The following is a 24,801-nucleotide window of genomic DNA, read 5'->3' on the forward strand; positions in this document are numbered from 1 at the left end:
AAATTTCTGAAACTCTAATGGAATGGGAGGTGACACAAGATCTGAAATGGATGGAAGTGGATCAGTGAGATTAATACGGGTTTAATGCTGTAGTGTCTGTGTCAAACTCACATGTTCAACCCCGACTGCTGTGTCCTCAGACCTGGCTGTTCAACAGTTAACAGTTGTCATTTCCACTGAGGTAAATGTGTGCGTCAGTCACTTTTGAAGTGAGTAATAGACATTCTGATACTGAAAAAAATAGAAACCACAAGTAATCCTGCAGTCTGAGAACAAATTGTTCTGTTGGGATAAAATTCTACAAGAAACTGTTTAGCATACAGTGGAGCTTGTTATTCGAGGAGAATGATTTTAAATTGTATTCTTGGTTTAACAGGGAGACACTGGAGAGAAGTTAATATGGGAGAAAGTTTCTCTCAGTGCTCCGGCTGCAGCATTTTCCATCAACAAAAGGTTTTTCTGAGAGTTACTGGGACATCCTGATGCTAATCTTGCATTTCTGTTTTTTGAAACACAAAGAAGAACTTTGTAGTTGAGTGTAAATTCATCTGCTTCATGAATCAAAAGCCTGAAGTGAATATGTTTCACTGTCAGTGACCACAAGATACAAACCGTTGCTCATCAGCAAACATACAAGGTTTGAGACCGCAGTTCAAGAAATAAAGAAAGAAACTAAGGCATTTGTGGAACAACATGCTCTCAGATGATGAAACTAAACTCAGCTCCTATCAAAACAAAGGAAAGAAGTATGGGGGAGGAACAAAGTAACAGCTCATGAGCCAAAGCACCTCATCTGTCCAACATGGTGCTGGTTCTGTTACAGCGTGGAGATCTATGGCTGCTGCTGGAACTGCCATTTATTGATGATTTCACAGCTGGAAGAAGCAACAATTTTGTATATGACATAGAAACTAGAAGAAAATCTGTCTCCTAGACTTCGACAACATATGCGTGAGACTGTAGAGCTCATTGAGGATGAATTTTATTTGAGGTTTGACTTCTAAACACTTTGTGCAAAGAAAGATGAAATACTGTGATCATGTTGTTTATTTTTCAGATATTTTCAATTTCTAGACATAGACTAAAACCTCTTTGATAGAACTTTGTGGATAATGGCATTTAGCATCTGGTGTTTACTTCGACATGAGCTGAATGACGTTTGAGACTCCGTGTTGCCAGGAAGTGCTCTGTCTGTTTCTGTGGTGCGCTACAGATTGTAACACATCGCCTCACATTTCAGTTCAGCAACAAGATTTAAAAGAGGACGACGCTGAAGCACATTATGAACTATGCGCAAGATCCATGGAGGGACCGAGATCTGATCCTGTGTTGCCACTACACCTCACAGGGTAGCGGGGCGTCTGTCTGCCTGTCAGGAAGGCCACCTGCAGACAGATACTCAAACCACAACAAGCAAGCGGATATGTGCTGTAACCCACACAGATACATACAGAACATTTTGAAAGCAGTACGGATTGGTGTACTGCAGCCTGACTGAGTGGAGATCAAACAATCAGTGAATTCACACCAGAACAGGTTCTTTATAGTTAACCTGTGGAGCATGACCAGGCATGCCAGTGAGTCTTAATGAAGGATCCACATATCCTGACGAGCAGAAGACCCAGTCCCTGTTCATATATAACTGTGTGGAGAGACAGTCTCGAGACGATAGAGATTTCCAACCACCTTTTAGTCTCTGGCCTGGAACTGACAAAGGGTACTGATTTTAAAGATGGATTCATCGTTATGTCCTTCTTCAAAGAAACTGAAGAGTAATAATTTGAGTGCATAGTTACTGTCTTATAATCTCTTCAAAAACTTTAAATTCTTGTTCGCAGCATATAGGTGCCTATTCAAACTGCAAGGTGTTTTTCTTTTTTCTTTTTTAAAATTAACAATAATAGATGCTTGGGAGAGATACAATCCCAAGAAACTCAGAACTGGTAGAGCGGGTCGTCCAATGATCGAATGGTTGGCGGTTTGATTCCCGCTCTCGCCTAGTCATGTGCTGCATGCCGAAGTTTCCTTGGGCAAGATTCTGAACCCCGAATTGCCTACCAGTGACTGTTCCACTGGTGTGTGAATGTATACTGACTGATGTTGCAGGTTGATTAGCAACCTGCACATTAGTGTGTGTCTGGGTGAATGGGAGCAATTGTTGTAAAAGCGCTTTGAGTACTCTGATGAGTAGAAAAGCGCTATATAAGAGCAAGTCCATTTACATGTCCTCAATCAATGATACTGTAGTTCAAATTAGTGTATTTAAAATGAATGAATTCTAGATACACCAAATGTAAAACTGGACTGAAAATGAACCAAATATTTCATTATCTGTCAAAATTGACAGTTTTAAAAGAAAAAAGCCGATCAGAACAGATGAAACCAGTATGGAAACTACACCAGAAGTTGATACGTGTTGGTAAACTGTAAAGCACAGAAACTTTAGCAAGGAGATCACTCATGGAGGGTGCTGTGATAGGATCATAATATCACAGGAGCTACAGCCTTTAGAGAAAAAATAAAGCTTTGTACATGATTATCTTTTCAGAGTTAAAATAAATGAACATGCCATGCTCACCTTTTCGTCCTAGCTGGAGGTTCTTTAGTCTGATCATCATCAGTTTCAGATAAACACATTGTAAGTGTAAAATACACTATAATTTATGGAAAATTGTTCCAGCATGGGGCTGCACAGTGGTGTTGTGGTTAGCACTTTCGCATTGCACCAAGAAGCTCCCCGGTTCAAATCCCGTGGTGGGCCTGGGATCTTTCTGCATGGAGTTTGCATGTTCTCCCTGTGCAAGTGTGGGTTTTCTCCGGGTACTCCGGCTTCCTCCCACAGTCCAAAACTATGCTGAGGTTAATTGGTTACTCTAAATTGTCTGTAGGTGTGAATGTGAAAGTGATTGTTTGTCTGTATCTGTAGCCCTGCGACAGACTGGCGACCTGTCCAGGGTGTCCCCGGCCTTCGCCCTGAGTCAGCTGGGATAGACTCCAGCACCCCCCGCGACCCTAGTGAGGATAAAGTGGCATATAGAGGATGGATGGATGGATATTCGAGCATGTATGCAACTACAAACACCTTTACTGGCACAGAAAGTTGTTTTCTAAAACAATTGCTCAGATGCAGAGGACAGGAAATGAGAATTTATAAGGTAAAATGTTTAAATGTCACCAGAGTAATATAGATGAGTTCCATTTCAGTCTCCTGTAACACCAATGAGATGCAGATCTTTTTTTGGTTTGACCATGTAAGTACAAAGATGAAAAATGATAGAAAAGCTACAAGCTTCACTTACACAATATGATATTTACCCTCTGTAATCGGACTCCCTCAGAGGAAAACAAAATTATTTTCGAAATGGGCTCTTTCATGAAATCTTAAAGTAAAACCTGGCTGAAAACTGAGTTCTTTTATGATGACTTAAAGAAAGGTGTGACTAAACTTTAAACTAGAGTTTTTTTTTCTTATGTTTAACTTTAAGTTGGACTTCTCAACTTCAATACTATAACAGCGCAAATATTTTCTGTATAAATATAAGCTTTGACTCTTAGTGTTTTTACTTTGTCACAATATTGCAGTGCAAACCTGCCAAACTGCCTCCTTGTCTCTGCGTTCCTGACCTGACTCATCCAGCAGATCATCACAGCTGCACATCCTGCAGCAGCTTCCCCCTCCCTCCTACAAATGCTGCTCAAGTATTACTTTCCTTCTGCTAAACTGGGAAATTTACAAATTACAGTTGGTTTTCCAATTCCAGAACGATTCTAAATTCATCATCTTTCTACCAACTGCTTCCTGTGAAGATCACAGTTAATCAGTTTGTTTGTCTGCATTTTGTGACGGGAGGATGCTCTCCTCCGGGCCGCTGCTGGGCGTCGTGCCAGCAGTGCGCATGGCATAATTGCTGGGCGGTACCGTGCGCTCTCATAGACTGTATATATGGGGATGGCTAGTAACTACGTCATCGTGTCCAAAAACGTCACTTCCGTGTCCTACCAAACCAACGATATAATGGTGCTGTGTTGTGTCCTGTGTTGCAACAATAGAAATGATGTAAATAAAACGATATCTTTCAACCACTTTCCTCTGGACGAAAAGGAGAAGAGAAGATGGCTGACACTGATAAGGTAAGTCGGATTTCTAATCTTAGAAAATACATTTAGCGCCGGGAGCTAACGTGCGCTTGCTAGTATTAGCCGCTTGAATCATGTTATCTTTTTGTGTTATGAGGAGTGTTTGGGCCACATTACAAAAGAAACTAAAAGTGGTCGAGATTAAAGTCTCTGATAATAAGTTTATACTTTTAATTTATAAGAATAAAGTCTGCCGAGGGAGACTTTTGTCCCAGTTTTGGGGACTTGGACTTGCTTGACCAATCTGCCCAAAATACTCGACTTGACTAGGATATGGGTCTATGTGACTTGTATTTAATTGAGTCCAATACTTGGACTGACTTGCTAAAAATGTTTGACTAAGATTGTTTTAACTGTTATGGATTCATGATTAGTGTAAAGAGATGCGTAGTTATTTACATATGCAAATTAGCCATGTGCTCCCGGCAGAAGTTAGCGCTAGAGTGTGCTGCTGGGAATCTTTAGAGTATACTTTTCAAATCTAACATAACAACTCTAACAAAGCCAAGTAAACGACATTTAACCTCACACAGATGATAAAGCTAGCTTTATTTCTGACATCCTGTGTTTGTTAGCTTACACTACTTAGCTACTCACCTCAACACTGTACGTTTTCCTTTTCATTGACGCCTGCACTTTCCCTTTAAAACCACCTGCCAGCACACTAACTCTTACAACTCTGTTTGAGTTGTAAGAGTTAAGACCTCGCTTTACCGACTTCGGAAAATCCGCAAAATAAGATGTCACAGTGAAAAAGGTGACCGGTTCTTTCGCTACTGTCATTGTGTTTTCATTCGGTACGCCGCGGCTTGGACACGGAAGTGGTCCATGACGTCACACTAGCCATCCCCATAGTGGACGTAGCATCTGGCTCCAGAATTGAAGCCAACCCGGAAGTGTCAAAAACTTGCAATATCACGCCGTCCACTAGGGTTCGCTCCAAAAAGCTTTTGCTCCATAGACCCCAATTCATTTTTGGAAAAAATAAAATTTGATCGACTGATGTTCTACAGCTCAGGATTTTTTTCCCGTTAGTTTTCATGGTCAAAATGAGAGATCAGGTGGCTGTTCTTAAAATAAATCAATACTGAATTTTAAATAAATCGTTAAAGTCGGCGGAGCCAGGGGGCGTGGCTATTCAATTCAATTCAATTCAATTTTATTTATATAGCGTCAATTACAGTCAACTCGTCTCAAGACGCTTTACAGAACCCAAATGCCTGACCCCCAGAGCAAGCCCAAAGGCGACAGTGGCAAGGAAAAACACCCTTTTAACAGGGAAGAAACCTCGAGCAGAACCCGGCTCTATATAGGGGGGACCCATCTGCCTGCTGGCCGGGCGGGTTGAGAAGGACAGAAGAGGGCAAGGGAGAGGGATGGGAGAAGAGGGAGGGGTGGGAAAGCAAGGAAAACACAACACACATTTGGATACATGCATGACAGGATATGTGACACAGACAAAGTATAAGCTAACATTGAAAACTGACTCATAATTTACTCTTATGATGTACGGCTCTGACATTAAACATACTCCATATATAGCTAGCAGTAAAATTCAAACAGTATGTAAGTTAGCATAACAGTATAGTGAAGGCAATGCAGAGTTGACTGGTGGAAAAAGGGAGTTGGAAGCAGAGGGCTGGAGGAAGGTCAGCAACAGCATCCCACAGTGGACATGGTGGAGACTGGACCAGCTGGTGGAACATCAACCGCAGATCTGAAGCATCCAGCTCTGGGACCAGGGACACTCGGAGAAATAGCACAGGGGGAAACAGAGTGAATGTACTGCAATAACGGTATACATATTAAATGTAAAGGTAGATAGAGAAGGGCTCAGTGCGTCAAGAAAAGTCCCCCAGCAGCCTATAGGCCTATAGCAGCATGACTAGAGGCAGAACGAAGGGACGTCCAAGAGGGAGTCAGCTGTGCAATGAAGACACAAGCCGAACCCCTGTGGGTCACCCAGTCAGCCCCAACTATAAGATTTGTCAAAAAGGAACGTTTTAAGCCTGGTCTTAAAAATAGAGAGGGTGTCTGCCTCCCGAACCCAAACTGGGAGCAGGTTCCACAGGAGAGGCGCCTGATAACTGAAGGCTCTGCCTCCCATTCTACTTTTAGAAATTCTAGGAACAACAAGTAAGCCTGCAGCTTGAGAGCGAAGAGTTCTACTAGGATAATAAGGTACTATCAGATCTTTAAGATATGATGGAGATTGGTTATTAAGAGCTTTATATGTCAGAAGAAGGATTTTAAATTCTATTCTGGATTTAACAGGAAGCCAGTGAAGAGAGGCAAGTATAAGGGAAATATGATCTCTTTTGCTAACTCCTGTCAGTACTCTCGCAGCAGCGTTTTGGATCAACTGTAGATGTTTGAGAGAACTATTTGGACAACCCGATAATAAGGAATTGCAATAGTCAAGCCTGGAAGTAACAAAAGCATGAACTAATTTTTCTGCATCACTCTGAGACAGAATGTTCCTGATTTTTACAATATTACGCAGGTGAAAAAAGGAAGTCCTACAGACTTGCTTTATGTGTGAGTTAAAGGACATGTCCTGGTCAAAAATAACTCCAAGATTCCTCACAGTAGTACTGGAGGCCAATGTGATGCCATCCAGAGTAACTATTTGCTTTGAAAGCGAGTTTCTAAGATGTTTGGGGCCAAATACAATGACTTCAGTTTTGTCTGAATTTAGCAGTAGGAAGTTAAAAGTCATCCAGGTTTTAATGTCCTTAAGACAATCTTGCAGTCTAGCTAACTGATCAGTTTCATCTGGCTTCATAGATAAATACAATTGTGTGTCATCTGCATAACAATGGAAGTTAATACAATGCTTCCTAATAATATTGCCTAAAGGAAGCATGTATAATGTGAAAAGTATCGGTCCTAAGACAGAACCCTGAGGAACTCCATGATTAACTTTAGTATGCTCAGAAGAGTTATTGTTGACATGCACAAACTGGAACCTATCTGATAAGTAGGATTTAAACCAGTCCAGTGCTGTCCCTTTAATGCCAATTGAATGTTCTAGACGCTGTAATAAAATGTTGTGGTCGATTGTGTCAAACGCTGCACTAAGATCTAACAAAACAAGTATAGAGACTAGTCCATTATCTGATGCTATGAGAAGGTCATTAGTAACTTTCACTAGAGCTGTTTCTGTGCTATGATGCACTCTGAAGCCTGACTGAAACATTTCAAACAAATTATTCCTTTGTAAGTGTTCACATAATTGATTTGCAACTGTTCTTTCCAGAATTTTAGAGAGAAATGGTAGGTTGGATATCGGTCTATAGTTAGCTAACACATCTGGATCTAAAGTGGGCTTTTTAAGCAAAGGTTTGATGACAGCAACCTTAAAAGCCTGTGGTACATAGCCTGTTACTAGAGAGAGATTAATCAGATCTAACATTGAAGAATTAATTAAAGGTAAAATCTCCTTGAAGAGTCTAGTTGGGATAGGATCTAAAAGACATGTTGATGGTTTGGATGTAGAAACTGTTGAAATTAGTTCAGAGAGACATATAGGAGTGAAGAATTCTAAAGATTCATCAGGTCTAACAGCCAATTCAAAAGCATCTGTGACATTTGTAGGAAGGGCCAGATTAATTTTATCTCTAATCATAACTATTTTATGTGTAAAGAAGCTCATGAAGTCGTTACTGGTTAAAGCTAAAGGAATACAAGGTTCAACAGAGCTCTGACTCTTTGTCAGCCTGGCTACAGTGTTAAAGAGAAACCTAGGGTTGTTCTTGTTCTCATCTATTAAAGATGAATAATAAGTTGTCCTGGCATTACGAAGAGCTTTTTATAGATTACTAGACTATTTTTCCAAGCCACATACACTTCCTCTGAATTAGTGGAATACCACTTTCTTTCCAGCTTTCGGGATGCCTGCTTTAAAGTCCGCAGCTGGGAATTATACCAAGGAGCAAGTCTTCTCTGAGATATAACTTTCTTTTTTACAGGTGCAACACTATCAAGAGTTGTACGCAGTGAGGCTGAAGCAATATTAACATAATAATCCACTTCTGTGGGGGTAAAATAATAATAATTGCCTTCTGATTTATCAGTAAATGTTGCTGAAGTAAACAGTGAGGGTATTATTTCCTTAAATTTAGATACTGAATTGTCAGACAAACACCTACTGTAATGATATTTGTTCTCAGCTGCTAAACAATCCTTTACTTTAAATTGAAATGTTATCATAAAATGGTCAGAAAGAAGAGGGTTCTGGGGAAATACTGTTAACTCTTCAATTTCTATGCCATAAGTCAGGACAAGGTCAAGAGTGTGATTAAAACTATGAGTTGGTTTATTTACATATACATGCTATACTTGATAGACAGCAACAGAAGCCTCTGCGGTAAAATGTGGGCGGGATAAGCGAGTCCTCAGCCAATCCTGCCCCTAGTTGCTCTCTGGTCCAGTCTGTTTGATGACGCTTTTTACGTCACTGGCTCCAAAAAATCCAAAACGGCGTCCAGGAAGTGGCAAAATCCGGGCTTCATTTTCTCGGCGTTGAAACCAACGGGTGACATCACAGTTAGTTTACGCCTGTGCGCTCTCCAGGTGTGCAGCGGTGGAGCTTCCTGTCTTCCGCTCCCTGCTTGCTTGCGTGCGTGGTGGCGCTTTGGATGTAGCCGTATTCTGTGGTGTGCCCAGCTGTTGTGGTCGCCGTCAAGGCACGCTGTCTTTACACGTGAGTGCTTTGCCATCTTCTTTTGTTGTGCATGTTTACACGCAGTGGTTACAATCTCCTGCTTTTAGCGTCGCTGACTGCTGGCCAGAGGGAGACAACGATCAGCTGGAGCTCTGTTGTGTGCGCGATTGCTGGCCTGCTCCAGACGTATAAAGGGTTTTCACTGGCGTCACAACTTGGGTGGGACCCTCGCTGCACCGCCATATTGGAGGTACTCACTGTAAACAATAGTACTGAAAGCAGTAGCAACTTGTATTTTTGGGAAACGTTTTTTAGTGCGTAATGCATGTCGAAAAGACTCAAAAGCTCGGCAAAATGCATCAAAGATGCATTGGAATATCGGGAAGGACTTGGATTGCACGAGAAATCCCGATATTTCATTTATTGTATTGTCTTAATTCTCCTTTTTTGTTTGCATGTCTATTTAGTTTCATATATTGCATTAAATGACTGATTTCTTGGCATTGGTTTTGTTTTTGTTCTTTGTAATGTAGATATTTCTTTTGCTCCACACCAGTTTATTTAGTCTGGCCATGTTTTAAACTGTGTTTTGTCTTTGTTAAACTGAGGATTAGAGTCAAGAACACACCATGCTCACCATTTCCTGGAGGTTATATATATGTGCTATATAACAATGACGGTTCTGGTAATCCCTGATGTTTGATGGAATGGTGTGTAACTGTGGAGGACACACAGGCACACAGCTAGAAGATCACAAAGTATAATCTGTAATGTTGGTGTGAAGATATATGCTTTTTGGAATATGTGTGGTGTACTAAAAACATAATGGTGTAAACTTGAGGTATTATAACTTTTAATATAGATTGGAATCATAATAAAAGTATATGAAATCTTTCACAAAGTAATGAGGGGTAAGATGGGGGGAGGGGGCATCTTCTCTGTAAAAGATGACCTAATGATAATTTAATGCGCATGTCTTCTGTAAAATGAGATCTAGAGTGAAATGTTAACCCGAAGTCATGATCTGACCACTGGATTCAGAAAAGTGTAATGGTGTCAAAACTGCCACTCCTATCATATGTCTTGTAGGCGTGGAAAAATGACCAATGCTCAGCATAAAAGACGATGCATTACTCAGTATCTTCAGTTATTTCTTGGTGTGTTATCACTGCTAAGAACGACTCCCGGATTTATTTTTTTTTTGTCGACAAAAAAATCTTGCTGCCCTCTGAATGCTGACTTGGTAATTTTTTGAAGCTCTTTAAAGAAGTTTTTTAGTTATTTGAACACGGTCAAGTAATAGACAGACATTCACTCTTGACTATAGACAGCAGTTCAGGAAACACCGAGTTAGGTTTCAGAGTCTTGTAAGACAAATAAAACCAGTATCTGTTTTGCTGAAGGACATGTAAAAATACATTTTGTGCCCTCACATACGTCAGCCTTTATGTGTAAATGTTCTCATTTATCACAAACATGACTGAGGAAATAAACTAAACAACACAGCACCGTTGACACGATGCTGAGGAAGTGGACAGTGGATGTTACAGGATTTCATGACTCACATTCATCAGCTTGTGGCAGGAATGTCATAAACTCACCTAAGAAATTCCTCCATACACAAACTAAAAAAATGTGCTGGAGACTACTTTTGCCTGTGTCCCTGATGGAAACATGGTTCTACAGCTTCATTAGAGTCACAATTATCAATGGGTGATTTACTTCAGCTAATGGCAATCACAAGATATTCATTTCTAAATGTGTTGAAAGCTCAAGTTAATTCCTCATTTACTCACAAATAAGACTGAGTTTTCAAGCTTTTATTTGTACATGTGTACTGTGTGCTACCTGCCTTTGTTTTTTCAGTTAGATCAACTCAGAAATATTTCTTTGGAGTATTTCAAATAAATAACATTTATGTATATGTGTATGATGCCATTATTATTGTTATTGTTGCAACAATAATAGTGATTACTATTATCATGAGAATATTATTATTCGTTTTTAATTTCATTTAGTTACTTTTTTTTCAGATTTAAGACGCATTATTCCGTGTCATGTTGTCTATGACACTGGGAGTTAGCTTTGCACATGAATGTCTTTTCAGAGTTAAAATAAATGAACACACCCTGCTCACCATTTCTTGGAGGTTCTTTAGTCTGATCATTATCAATTTATGATAAACACGGTGTAAATATAAAATACACTGTAATTTTTGGAAAATCAAACACTTTTACTGGCACAGAAAGTGGTTTTATAAAACAATTGCTCGGATACAGAGGACAGGAAAGAATTTATGAGGTAAATGTTAAAATGTCAACAGAGAAATGGAGATGAGTTCCATTACAGTCTCTTGTAACATCAATGAAATGCAGATCTTTTTTTGGTTTCAGCACGTAAGTACAAAGATGTAAGAAGCTAGAAAAGCTACAAGCCTCACTTACACAATGTGACATTTATCCTCTGTAATTATAATTGTAACTGCTGTCATATGAACTGTATCTGTTGTATCAATAATTTCTCTGTGCAGCAATGATCCTGAATATAATAATGAGAATCAGGACAGGGAGGCAAATCAGGACGGTGGCGGCGATGTTGAGGTTGCGAGCAGTGGAACCGTGGTGTCGGGCCCCTTGCAGATCTCCAACCATCTTCCGGTCTCTGGCCTGGAACGACCAGAGAACACTGGTTTTAGAAGTAGATTGATAATTATCTTCAACCTCAAGGAAACTGAACACTGCAGTGAAAACATACAGCCTCTGTGTCATAATCGTTTCATTTGTCCGTACACTGTCATGTCTAAAAACATATAATATGTTAAATTGCAATATTTCTTGTTGTCCACCTATCTTTCTTCTGAATAGCGCTTGACTTGCAAAACTGCTGGAAAAGTCTTCTGCTGGAAGCATGATTTTTTTCCCACTAACTCTGTCCTATCAGTGCAAGAACTGACATTTGTGTTTTTAAAAAAAATTAACAAAATGGAGTTTATGTACTATTAAGTTACAGGGATTATATTGTAAGGTGTTCCTCTTTTATTCCATTTTAAGGTGCATTGAGAGAAGCTTGGCACATGAGAGAAAAATCCAAATCCAAACTGTCTGACATAAATTCACCTTGACGGAGTGGATGAGAGCTGCCAGTCCGAGGCAACAAGGGTTCATGTAGATAAAGTTGAAGATGGACCAGATGATGTGGTCCTTTGGGGGATCTGCAATGATGTTCACATTGGTGTGCTGAACCATTCCGGGGCGTTCAGGCTGTCCATACGGCACCCCCTGCAGTGGAACAGAAGCACTCGAGTAACCTTGAGGATTCATCGCTGTGATCTCGGTTGCAGTTTGAGGTGGAGTGTGCAGAAATCTGTTGAAGAAGTGATGTGTTCCTGCAAGTGTTGACTCCTATTTGAGGGTGTTTGGGCTGGATAGATGACAGTTTTTTTTTCCACTCGTGACAAAGAAAAACCCTATTTTTTGTCTGACATTCACTCTGAATCTGCCTCATAAAACTGTTTCAGTATCCATCACTTGACATCTCAGTGGTTCTGATGCAGTAGGTGATTGGTATATAGCGTGTGCTCTGTGCTGTGGGCACTGTGGTTAACTACTCTCAGGTTTATACCTCATGCACACTTTTTCACTCACATGCATATGCTTCCGCGTTTCTTACTTGTTGACCTGGCTACTTTTATTTCATGCTATGTTTATATGTGCATTTGTGCCAGTAGTTACCTCCGCCAGGAGGTTATGTAATCACCGGAGTTTGTCTGTTTGTCTGTTTGGAGGCTATCCGGATCACCTCCAAAATCTAATCGATTGTTACTTTTGCTCTTCCGGACATTCTGTAAAAATTTGGTGAAAATCCGTCCATGACTTTTTGAGTTATGCTGTTAACAGACAGACAGATGGCCTGGCGGAGGTATGCGCTCTCCGAGTGCTTTTCTAGTTTATACATGTATTTGTTCTATCTGGCGCCTCTTGGCCAAGTCATGTTTGCAAATGAGAACTGGTTCTCAAACATTTTTGCCTGGTAAAATAATAGTCAAATTTTTTTTAAAAATGAGAAAAAAAACTGAAATGGACTATTTCCCATCCTCTTTTCCCCAACGGTGTCTTATTGCTTCTTTTATGCAGCCTAAAGTTTAGAATTTGTAAGTTTATTCTTATGTTTACACCTCTAATGTTATCTCAGGAACCATATGAGATAAAAAATATTATATATGGTATTATTCTAATCACCTGTTCAGTGTTATTTTAGAGCTGGGATTATCATAGATATTTACCATTTGATTTTTATGTTTAAGAAATTATCTCAAATTAACTTCTAAAGGTATTTGACCTCTGACCTCTCCTGGACAGTGAAGCTCATCACCACCCCTTGGGAGGAGCATGTCCACGATTGGTTCAATGTTGATTTGAATTTGACTCCAAAACTTTTCAAGTACAAGTAAGCCACTGGAATGCAAACTGGGCTAGGTCTCGTTCGGACTCACTCTGTGAAAAAGGCGGCTTTTTAAAAGGGGCTCTGTTATGAAAACTAAAACTTGGCTTAAAATTGGGTTCTGTCATGAGGACTTGGCTAAACTTTAAACTAGAGGTTTGTTTTCTTATGTTTTATTTTAAGTTGGACCTCTGAAGTTAATTTCAATACTACTAAAGCGCAAATATTTTCTGTATAAATATGAGCTTCAACTGTTAATGTTTTTCCTTTGTCACACTGTTGCAATGCAAACCTGCCAAACTGCCTTCTCGTCTCTTTGTTCCTGAACTGACTCATTACACGGTGTAAATGTAAAGTACACTGTCATTTATGGAGAATCATTCCAGCATATATGCAACTACAAACACCTTTATTGGCACAGAAAGTTCTTTTAGAAAACAATTGCTCAGATGCAGAACAGGAAATGAGAATTTTATAGGGTAATATGTTAAAATGTCAAATATAGATGTCTTCCATTTAAGTCTCTTGTAACAGCAATGACATGCAGATCTTTTTTTTTGATTTGAGCATGTAAGTACAAAGATGTAAAGTGATAGAAAAATTACAAGCCTCACACAATGTGACATTTACCGTCCGTAACGGCCATATGAATTGTGCATGGAACTGATCTGTCCAACAACGACGCTGTTTACAACAATGACAATCACGACAAGGAGGCAAATCAAGATGGTGGCGGCGATGTTGAGGGAGCGGGCAGTGGAACCGCAGGCAACTTCAATACAGTGCAAATATTTTCTGTATAAATATAAGCTTTGACTCTTGGTGTTTTTACTTTGTCACAATGTTGCAATGCAAACCTGCCAAACTGCCTCCATGTCTCTGCCTTCCTGAACTGACTCATCCAGCAGATCATCACTGTGGGCTGTATTCAAAATAGGTTCACATCCTCTGCTCACCGGGTATGTGAATTTTGGCCTTTCCAATCAGGCAGGTTGATTTTTTAAATTGTTTTATTAAACCTGGGTTTATCTGTTCTTTTTATCAGCCTGGCGTCCAGTCCGCAGTCATCACTTGGAGCCGTGCTGCTGTTTTGGTTTTATTAGTTTTGTTGTGTGGGTTTGATTCTCTTTGTTTATTTCTGTTGCTTGCTGCTGGCTCGGAGCGGACTCGTCCTGGAGCAGCACGGCTGAGAGCTGCCTGGGTCTGCTCTGTAGAGGCTGATCTAACACTGACTGCGACCTAAAGCTGAAGGCCTCCTGGATTAATTGGAAGAGTTTATTTTCTTCTGTGTTTTATCCTGTTATTTGGACATTTATTTAGTAACTTCTTTTTTGGAACTTGGTTTCATATATTGTATTGACTTAATTATTCTTTTGTTTGCATGTCTATTTAGTTTCATATATTGCATTAAGTGACTGATTTCTTGTTGACTTCATGTTTTAATCTGTGTTTTGTCTTTGTTAAACTGAGGATTAGAGTCAAGAACACACCATGCTCACCATTTCCTGGAGGTTATATATATGTGCTATATAACAATGACGGTTCTGGTAATCCCTGGTGTTTGATGGAATGGTGTGTAACTGTGGAGGACACACAGGCACACAGCTCGAAGATCACAAACTATAATCTGTAACGCTGGTGTGAAGATATATGCTTTTTGGAATATGATGTGTGGTGTACTAAAAACATAATGGTGTAAACTTGAGGTATTATAACTTTTAATATACTGTAGATTTGAATCATAACAATACAAGTATATGAAATCTTTCACAAAATAATGAGGGTAAGATGGGGGTGGGGGCATCTTCTCTGTAAAAGATGACCTAATGATAACTTAATGTGCATGTCTTCTGTAAAGTTATATTCAGAGGGACATATGTTAACCTGAAGTCATGATCTGACCACTAGATTTAGAAAAGTATAATGGTGTCAAAACCGCCACTCCTCCTACCTTCAAAAACTCTAAGGATGATTTAACATTCTTATTTGTGTTTTATTTTATTCATCTATTTACATGGCCTGTTGACTCCGTCTGTTACGTATTTGTTGAGTTTGTGCACAGCAATATTATACCTAGATATTCCATGTGTGCGTGTTAAAACTTATTGAGTACTCATGATTACATTGATTTTTTTATGTATTTCATGTAGCGTACTTATTTGTAATTGCTTGTACAGCGCTTGTTATTTTATTGGGGTGGGTTTACTTTGTTCTGTTTGTTCTTCGTCTGTCTTTGTTATGACGATTCTTGGTTTTTTTTGTTTGTATTGTAAAAACATAAAAAACTCAATTAAAAAAAAACTGCCACTCTTATCATATGTCTTGTAGGCATAGAGAAATGACCAATGCTCAGCATAAAAGATGGTGCACTGCTGAGTATCTTCAGTTTTTTTTCTTGGGTTGTTATCACTGCTAAGAGCTACTCCTGGATTTTTTTTGTCGAAATAAATCTTGCTGCCCTCTGAATGCTGACTTCTCTTGGTAATTTTTTGAAGCTCTTTAAAGAAGTTTTTTAGTTATTTGGACACGGTCAAGTAATAGACAGACATTCACTCTTGACTATAGACAGCAGTTCAGGAAACACTGAGTTCCATTTCAGAGTCTCGTAAGACAAATTAAACAAGTGTCTGTTTTGCTGAAGGACATGTAAAAATACATTTTGTGCCCTCACATTCGTCAGCCTTCATCTGTAATTGCAGTATCTGTAGCTGTTCTCATGTATCACAAACATGACTGAGGAAACAAACTAAACAACACAGCACCGTTGACACGATGCTGAGGAAGTGGACAGTGGATGTTACAGGATTTCATGACTCACATTCATCAGCTTGTGGCAGGAACATCATAAACTCACCTCAGAAATTCCTCCATACACAAACTAAAAAAATGTGCTGGAGACTACTTTTGCCTGTGCCCCTTGAGGAAACATGATCTTACAGTTTCATTAGAGTCACAATCATCAATGGGTGATTTAGTTCAGCTAATGGCAACCACAAGATATTCATTTCTAAATGTGTTGAAAGCCCAACTAACTCAAGTTAATTCCTCACTTACACACAAATATGATTCAGTTTTGAGGCTTTTATTTGTACTTATGTGCTCTGTGCTACCTGCCATTGTTATCTCAATCAGATTAACTCAGAAATATTTCTTTGGAGTATTTCAAATAAATAACATTTATGTATATGTGTATGATGCCATTATTATTATTGTTGTAACAATAATAGTGATTACTATTATCATGACAATGATTATTATTTGTTTTTAATTTAATTTAATTACATTTTTTTCAGATTTAAGACGCATTATTCCGTGTCATGTTGTCTATGACACTGGGAGTTAGCTTTGCACATGAATGTCTTTTCAGAGTTAAAATAAATGAACACACCCTGCTCACCATTTCTTGGAGGTCCTTTAGTCTGATCATTATCAATTGATGATAAACACGGTGTAAATATAAAATACACTGTAATTTTTGGAAAATCAAACACCTTTATTGGCACAGAAAGTTGTTTTATAAAACAATTGCTCGGATACAGAGGACAGGAAAGAATTTATGAGGTAAATGTTAAAATGTCAACAGAGAAATGTAGATGAGTTACATTACAGTCTCTTGTAACACCAATGAAATGCAGATCTTTTTTTGGTTTCAGCACGTAAGTACAAAGATGTAAGAAGCTAGAAAAGCTACAAGCCTTACTTACACAATGTGACATTTATCCTCTGTAATTATAATTGTAACTGCTGTCATATGAACTGTATCTGTTGTAGTAATAATTTGCCTGTGCAGAAATGGTGCTGAATGTAATGATGAGAATCAGGACAGTGAGGCCAACCAGGACGGTGGCGGCGATGTTGAGGTTGCGAGCAGTGGAACCGTGGTGTCGGGCCCTTTGCAGATCTCCAACCATCTTCCGGTCTCTGGCCTGGAACGACCAAAGAACACTAGTTTTAGAGGTAGATTGATAATTATCTTGCCCATCGAGCTTTCTTCTGAATAGTGCTTATCATAGCCTTATTGATTTGTTTACTTGTTAGCAAAACTGCTGGAAAAGCCTTCTGCTGGAAGCATTATCTTTTCCCACTAGCTTTATCCTATCATTGCAAGAACTGACATTTTAGTTTAAAAAAATTGCAACAAAGAGGAGTTTATATGTGATTATGTGGCAGGGAGCAGGCATAGAGCCTGGTCAGATTGTAAGGTGTTCCTCTTTTCTTTTTCTTTTTAATGTGGCAAAACAGAAGCTTAGCACATGAGAGATGAAACTTCCAAGAAAATCCAAACTGTCCCGCATAAACTCACCTTGACGGAGTAGATGAGAGCTGCCAGTCCGAGGCAAAAAGGGTTCATATAGAAAAAGTTGAAGATGGACCAGATGATGTGGTCCTTTGGGGGCTCTTCGATGACGTTCACAGTGGTGTACTGAACCATTGAGGCTTGAGGCTGTCCATACGACACCCCCTGCAGTGGAACCGAAGCACTCGGGTAACCTTGAGGATTCATCGCTGTGATCTCAGCTGCAGTTTTAGGTGGAGTGTGCAGAAATCTGTTGAAGAAGTGATGTGTTCCTGCAGGTGTTGACTCCTTTTTGAGGGTGTTTGGGCTGGAGAGATGACAGTTTTTTTTTTCCACTGTAAACCAATCGTGACAAAGAAAAACCCTATTTTTTGTCTGAGATTCACTCAGAATCCGCCTCATAAAACTGTTTCAGTATCAATCACTTAACATCTCAGTGGTTTTGATGTCGAGGCTGATTGGTGTATAGCGTGTGCTCTGTGCTGTGGGCACTGTGGTTAAGGACATGTTAAAAATACATGTTGTGCCCTCACACTAGTCAGTCTTTATCTGTAAGTGCCATGTAGCTGCTCTCATGAATCACAAACATGACTGAGGAAAGAAACTAAACAACACAGCACCATTGGCACAATGCTGAGGAAGTGGACAGTGGATGTTACAGGATTTCATCAGTCACATTCATCAGCTTATGGCAGAAATCTCTGGGCGACCTGGCTAATGCTGCCAGTAGTTGCTTGTCTCAAAGATTAAGCAATGTGTGCAGTGAAACGGCGAATGACTGATTAAATCAGTTATGCTTCTTTATTAATTTTATTTATTTATTAAAGCACCTACATAAGATATTTCCAATAACACAAACTAAAAAATGTGCTGGAGACTATTTTCTCTGTGTCCTTGATGGATACATGGTTTTACAACTTCATTAGAGTCACAATCATCAGTGAGTGATTTAGTTCAGCTCATGGCAGCCACAAGATGTTCATTCCTAAATGTGTTGAAAGCCCAACTAACTCAAATTAATTCCTCACATACACACAAATATGATTCAGTTTTGAGGTTTTTATGTGTTCATATGTGCTGTGCTGCCACCTGCCTTTGTTATCTCAATGAATTCACCTCAGAAATCTTTCTTTCAAGTATTTACAAAGTAAAAAAGGATTAGATTTGAGAAACATTATTTTGTGTGATGTTGTCGATGACACTGGGAAGTAGCTTTGTACATGAGGAGCTTAGAGAGTAAAATAAATGAACACACCCTGCTCACCATTTTCTCTGATCATTATCAGTTTCAGATAAACATGGTGTAAATAAAAAATCCGCTATAATTTGTGGGAAATTATTCCAGCATGTATGCAACTACAAACACCTTTATCGACACAGAAGTTTGTTTTATAAAACAATTGCTCAGGCGCAGGACAGGAAATGGGAATTTATAAGGTAAAATGTTAAAATGTCACCAGAGAAATATATATGAGATCCATTTCAGTCTCTTGTAACACCAATGGGATGCAGGTCTTTTTTTGGTTTCAGCATCTAAGTACAAGGATGTAAAATGATAGAAAAGGTAAAAGCCTCACACAATGTGACATTTACCGTCCAAAGGAAATTCTCGTGAGTACAGAAAGGATGCTGGATGCAATAATGACAATCAGGACAATGAGGAAAATCAGGATGGTGGCGGCGATGTTGAGGCAGCGGGCAGTGGAACCGTAGTGTCGGGCCCCTTGCAGATCTCCAACCATCTTCCGGTCTCTGGCCTGGAACGACCAGAGAACACTAATTTTAGAAGAAGATTGATAATTATCTTCAACCTCAAGGAAACTGAACACTGCAGTGAAAACATACAGCCTCTGTGTCATAATTGTTTCATTTGTCTGTACACTGCCATGTCTTAAAACATATAAAATGTTAAATTGCAATATTTCTTGTTGTCCACCTATCTTTCTTCTGAATAGCGCTTGACTTGCAAAACTGCTGGAAAAGTCTTCTGCTGGAAGCATGATCTTTTCCCACTAACTCTGTCCTATCAGTGCAAGAACTGATATTTGTGTGTTTTTTTTTTTTAAATTAACAAAAAGGAGTTTATGTACTATTAAGTTACAGGGATTATATTGTAAGGTGTTCCTCTTTTATTCAATTTTAAGGTGCATTGAGAGAAGCTTGGCACATGAGAGAAAAATCCAAATCCAAACTGTCATCAGAATCCAAACTCACTTTGACGGAGTGGATGAGAGCTGCCAGTCCGAGGCAGAAAGGGTTCATGTAGATAAAGCTGAAGATGGACCAGATGATGTGGTCCTTTGGGGGATCTGCAATGATGTTCACAGTGGTGTGCTGAACCATTCCGGGGCGTTCAGGCTGTCCATACGGCACCCCCTGCAGTGGAACAGAAGCACTCGGGTAACCTTGAGGATTCATCGCTGTGATCTCAGTTGCAGTTTGAGGTGGAGTGTGCAGAAATCTGTGGAAGAAGTGACGTGTTCCTGCAAGTGTTGACTCCTATTTGAGGGTGTTTGGGCTGGATAGATGACAGTTTTTTTGTCCACTCGTGACAAAGAAAAACCCTGTTTTTTGTCTGACATTCACTCAGAATCTGCCTCATAAAACTGTTTCAGTATCCATCACTTGACATCTCAGTGGTTCTGATGCAGTAGGTGATTGGTATATAGCGTGTGCTCTGTGCTGTGGGCACTGTGGTTAACTACTCTCAGGTTTATACGTCATGCACACTTTTTCACTCACATGCATATGCTTCTGCGTTTCTTACTTGTTGACCTGGCTACTTTTATTTCATGCTATGTTTATATGTGCATTTGTGCCAGTAGTTACCTCCGCCAGGAGGTTATGTAATCACCGGAGTTTGTCTGTTTGTCTGTTTGGAGGCTATCCGGATCACCTCCAAAATCTAATCGATTGTTACTTTTGCTCTTCCGGACATTCTGTAAAAATTTGGTGAAAATCCGTCCATGACTTTTTGAGTTATGCTGTTAACAGACAGACAGATGGCCTGGCGGAGGTATGCGCTCTCCGAGTGCTTTTCTAGTTTATACATGTATTTGTTCTATCTGGCGCCTCTTGGCCAAGTCATGTTTGCAAATGAGAACTGGTTCTCAAACATTTTTGCCTGGTAAAATAATAGTCAAATTTTTTTTAAAAATGAGAAAAAAATTGAAATGGACTATTTCCCATCCTCTTTTCCCCAACGGTGTCTTATTGCTTCTTTTATGCAGCCTAAAGTTTAGAATTTGTAAGTTTATTCTTATGTTTACACCTCTAATGTTATCTCAGGAACCATATGAGATAAAAAAAATATTATATATGGTATTATTCTAATCACCTGTTCAGTGTTATTTTAGAGCTGGGATTATCATAGATATTTACCATTTGATTTTTATGTTTAAGAAATTATCTCAAATTAACTTCTAAAGGTATTTGACCTCTGACCTCTCCTGGACAGTGAAGCTCATCACCACCCCTTGGGAGGAGCATGTCCACGATTGGTTCAATGTTGTTTTGAATTTGACTCCAAAACTTTTCAAGTACAAGTAAGCCACTGGAATGCAAACTGGGCTAGGTCTCGTTCGGACTCACTCTGTGAAAAAGGCGGCTTTTTAAAAGGGGCTCTGTTATGAAAACTAAAACTTGGCTTAAAATTGGGTTCTGTCATGAGGACTTGGCTAAACTTTAAACTAGAGGTTTGTTTTCTTATGTTTTATTTTAAGTTGGACCTCTCAAGTTAATTTCAATACTACTAAAGCGCAAATATTTTCTGTATAAATATGAGCTTCAACTGTTAATGTTTTTCCTTTGTCACACTGTTGCAATGCAAACCTGCCAAACTGCCTTCTTGTCTCTTTGTTCCTGAACTGACTCATTACACGGTGTAAATGTAAAGTACACTGTCATTTATGGAGAATCATTCCAGCATATATGCAACTACAAACACCTTTATTGGCACAGAAAGTTGTTTTAGAAAACAATTGCTCAGATGCAGAACAGGAAATGAGAATTTTATTGGGTAATATGTTAAAATGTCAAATATAGATGTCTTCCATTTAAGTCTCTTGTAACAGCAATGACATGCAGATCTTTTTTTTGATTTGAGCATGTAAGTACAAAGATGTAAAGTGATAGAAAAATTACAAGCCTCACACAATGTGACATTTACCGTCCGTAACGGCCATATGAATTGTGCATGGAACTGATCTGTCCAACAACGACGCTGTTTACAACAATGACAATCACGACAAGGAGGCAAATCAAGATGGTGGCGGCGATGTTGAGGGAGCGGGCAGTGGAACCGCAGGCAACTTCAATACAGTGCAAATATTTTCTGTATAAATATAAGCTTTGACTCTTGGTGTTTTTACTTTGTCACAATGTTGCAATGCAAACCTGCCAAACTGCCTCCATGTCTCTGCCTTCCTGAACTGACTCATCCAGCAGATCATCACTGTGGGCTGTATTCAAAATAGGTTCACATCCTCTGCTCACCGGGTATGTGAATTTTGGCCTTTCCAATCAGGCAGGTTGATTTTTTAAATTGTTTTATTAAACCTGGGTTTATCTGTTCTTTTTATCAGCCTGGCGTCCAGTCCGCCGTCATCACTTGGAGCCATGCTGCTGTTTTGGTTTTATTAGTTTTGTTGTGTGGATTTGATTCTCTTTGTTTATTTCTGTTGCTTGCTGCTGGCTCGGAGCGGACTCGTCCTGGAGCAGCACGGCTGAGAGCTGCCTGGGTCTGCTCTGTAGAGGCTGATCTAACACTGACTGCGACCTAAAGCTGAAGGCCTCCTGGATTAATTGGAAGAGTTTATTTTCTTCTATGTTTTATCCTGTTATTTGGACATTTATTTAGTAACTTCTTTTTTGGAACTTGGTTTCATATATTGTATTGACCTAATTATTCTTTTGTTTGCATGTCTATTTAGTTTCATATATTGCATTAAGTGACTGATTTCTTGTTGACTTCATGTTTTAATCTGTGTTTTGTCTTTGTTAAATTGAGGATTAGAGTCAAGAACACACCATGCTCACCATTTCCTGGAGGTTATATATATGTGCTATATAACAATGACGGTTCTGGTAATCCCTGGTGTTTGATGGAATGGTGTGTAACTGTGGAGGACACACAGGCACACAGCTCGAAGATCACAAACTATAATCTGTAACGCTGGTGTGAAGATATATGCTTTTTGGAATATGATGTGTGGTGTACTAAAAACATAATGGTGTAAACTTGAGGTATTATAACTTTTAATATACTGTAGATTTGAATCATAACAATGCAAGTATATGAAATCTTTCACAAAATAATGAGGGTAAGATGGGGGTGGGGGCATCTTCTCTGTAAAAGATGACCTAATGATAACTTAATGTGCATGTCTTCTGTATAGTTATATTTAGAGTGACATATGTTAACCTGAAGTCATGATCTTACCACTAGATTTAGAAAAGTATAATGGTGTCAAAACCGCCACTCCTCCTACCTTCAAAAACTCTAAGGATGATTTAACATTCTTATTTGTGTTTTATTTTATTCATCTATTTACATGGCCTGTTGACTCCGTCTGTTACGTATTTGTTGAGTTTGTGCACAGCAATATTATACCTAGATATTCCATGTGTGCGTGTTAAAACTTATTGAGTACTCATGATTACATTGATTTTTTTATGTATTTCATGTAGCGTACTTATTTGTAATTGCTTGTACAGCGCTTGTTACTTTATTGGGGTGGGTTTACTTGTTCTGTTTGTTCTTCGTCTGTCTTTGTTATGACGATTCTTGGTTTTTTTTTGTTTGCATTGTAAAAACATAAAAAACTCAATAAAAAAAAATTGCCACTCTTATCATATGTCTTGTAGGCATAGAGAAATGACCAATGCTCAGCATAAAAGATGGTGCACTGCTGAGTATCTTCAGTTTTTTTTCTTGATGTGTTATCACTGCTAAGAACTACTCCTGAATTTTTTATTTTTTTTGTCGACAAATAAATCTTGCTGCCCTCTGAATGCTGACTTCTCTTGGTAATTTTTTGAAGCTCTTTAAAGAAGTTTTTTACTTATTTGGACACGGTCAAGTAATAGACAGACATTCACTCTTGACTATAGACAGCAGTTCAGGAAACACTGAGTTCCATTTCAGAGTCTCGTAAGACAAATTAAACAAGTGTCTGTTTTGCTGAAGGACATGTAAAAATACATTTTGTGCCCTCACATTCGTCAGCCTTCATCTGTAATTGCAGTATCTGTAGCTGTTCTCATGTATCACAAACATGACTGAGGAAACAAACTAAACAACACAGCACCGTTGACACGATGCTGAGGAAGTGGACAGTGGATGTTACAGGATTTCATGACTCACATTCATCAGCTTGTGGCAGGAACATCATAAACTCACCTCAGAAATTCCTCCATACACAAACTAAAAAAATGTGCTGGAGACTACTTTTGCCTGTGCCCCTTGAGGAAACATGATCTTACAGTTTCATTAGAGTCACAATCATCAATGGGTGATTTAGTTCAGCTAATGGCAACCACAAGATATTCATTTCTAAATGTGTTGAAAGCCCAACTAACTCAAGTTAATTCCTCACTTACACACAAATATGATTCAGTTTTGAGGCTTTTATTTGTACTTATGTGCTCTGTGCTACCTGCCATTGTTATCTCAATCAGATTAACTCAGAAATATTTCTTTGGAGTATTTCAAATAAATAACATTTATGTATATGTGTATGATGCCATTATTATTATTGTTGTAACAATAATAGTGATTACTATTATCATGACAATGATTATTATTTGTTTTTAATTTAATTTAATTACATTTTTTTCAGATTTAAGACGCATTATTCCGTGTCATGTTGTCTATGACACTGGGAGTTAGCTTTGCACATGAATGTCTTTTCAGAGTTAAAATAAATGAACACACCCTGCTCACCATTTCTTGGAGGTCCTTTAGTCTGATCATTATCAATTTATGATAAACACGGTGTAAATATAAAATACACTGTAATTTTTGGAAAATCAAACACCTTTATTGGCACAGAAAGTTGTTTTATAAAACAATTGCTCGGATACAGAGGACAGGAAAGAATTTATGAGGTAAATGTTAAAATGTCAACAGAGAAATGTAGATGAGTTACATTACAGTCTCTTGTAACACCAATGAAATGCAGATCTTTTTTGGTTTCAGCACGTAAGTACAAAGATGTAAGAAGCTAGAAAAGCTACAAGCCTTACTTACACAATGTGACAT

At 38.9% G+C, this 24,801-nt stretch overlaps 1 protein-coding gene across 1 annotated transcript; it reads right to left on the reverse strand.

Annotated features, from left to right (window-relative positions):
- Nucleotides 1-16,959: 16,959 nt before the first annotated feature.
- Nucleotides 16,960-17,754, reverse strand: LOC110962625 (dispanin subfamily A member 2b-like). The gene is made up of 2 exons (XM_051952094.1): nt 17,547-17,754; nt 16,960-17,169 (listed from the first exon to the last, which is right to left on the reverse strand). Exons 1-2 carry the CDS (start codon nt 17,745-17,747, stop codon nt 16,960-16,962), a joined length of 411 nt encoding a protein of 136 aa, XP_051808054.1. The 5' UTR covers nt 17,748-17,754.
- Between the last annotated feature and the right edge of the window lie 7,047 nt (nt 17,755-24,801).

Source organism: Acanthochromis polyacanthus, chromosome 8 (genome assembly GCF_021347895.1).
Source record: "Acanthochromis polyacanthus isolate Apoly-LR-REF ecotype Palm Island chromosome 8, KAUST_Apoly_ChrSc, whole genome shotgun sequence".
NCBI lineage: Eukaryota > Metazoa > Chordata > Actinopteri > Pomacentridae > Acanthochromis > Acanthochromis polyacanthus.

Bases quoted from the DNA above. Each gene is read 5' to 3' on its own strand.
- LOC110962625 (XM_051952094.1), bottom strand. From the start codon at position 17,747: ATGAATCCTCAAGGTTACCCGAGTGCTTCGGTTCCACTGCAGGGGGTG. The intron at 17,170-17,546 runs GTGAGTTTATGC...TGGTCGTTCCAG, and splicing joins CTCTCATCTACTCCGTCAAG to GCCAGAGACCGGAAGATGGT.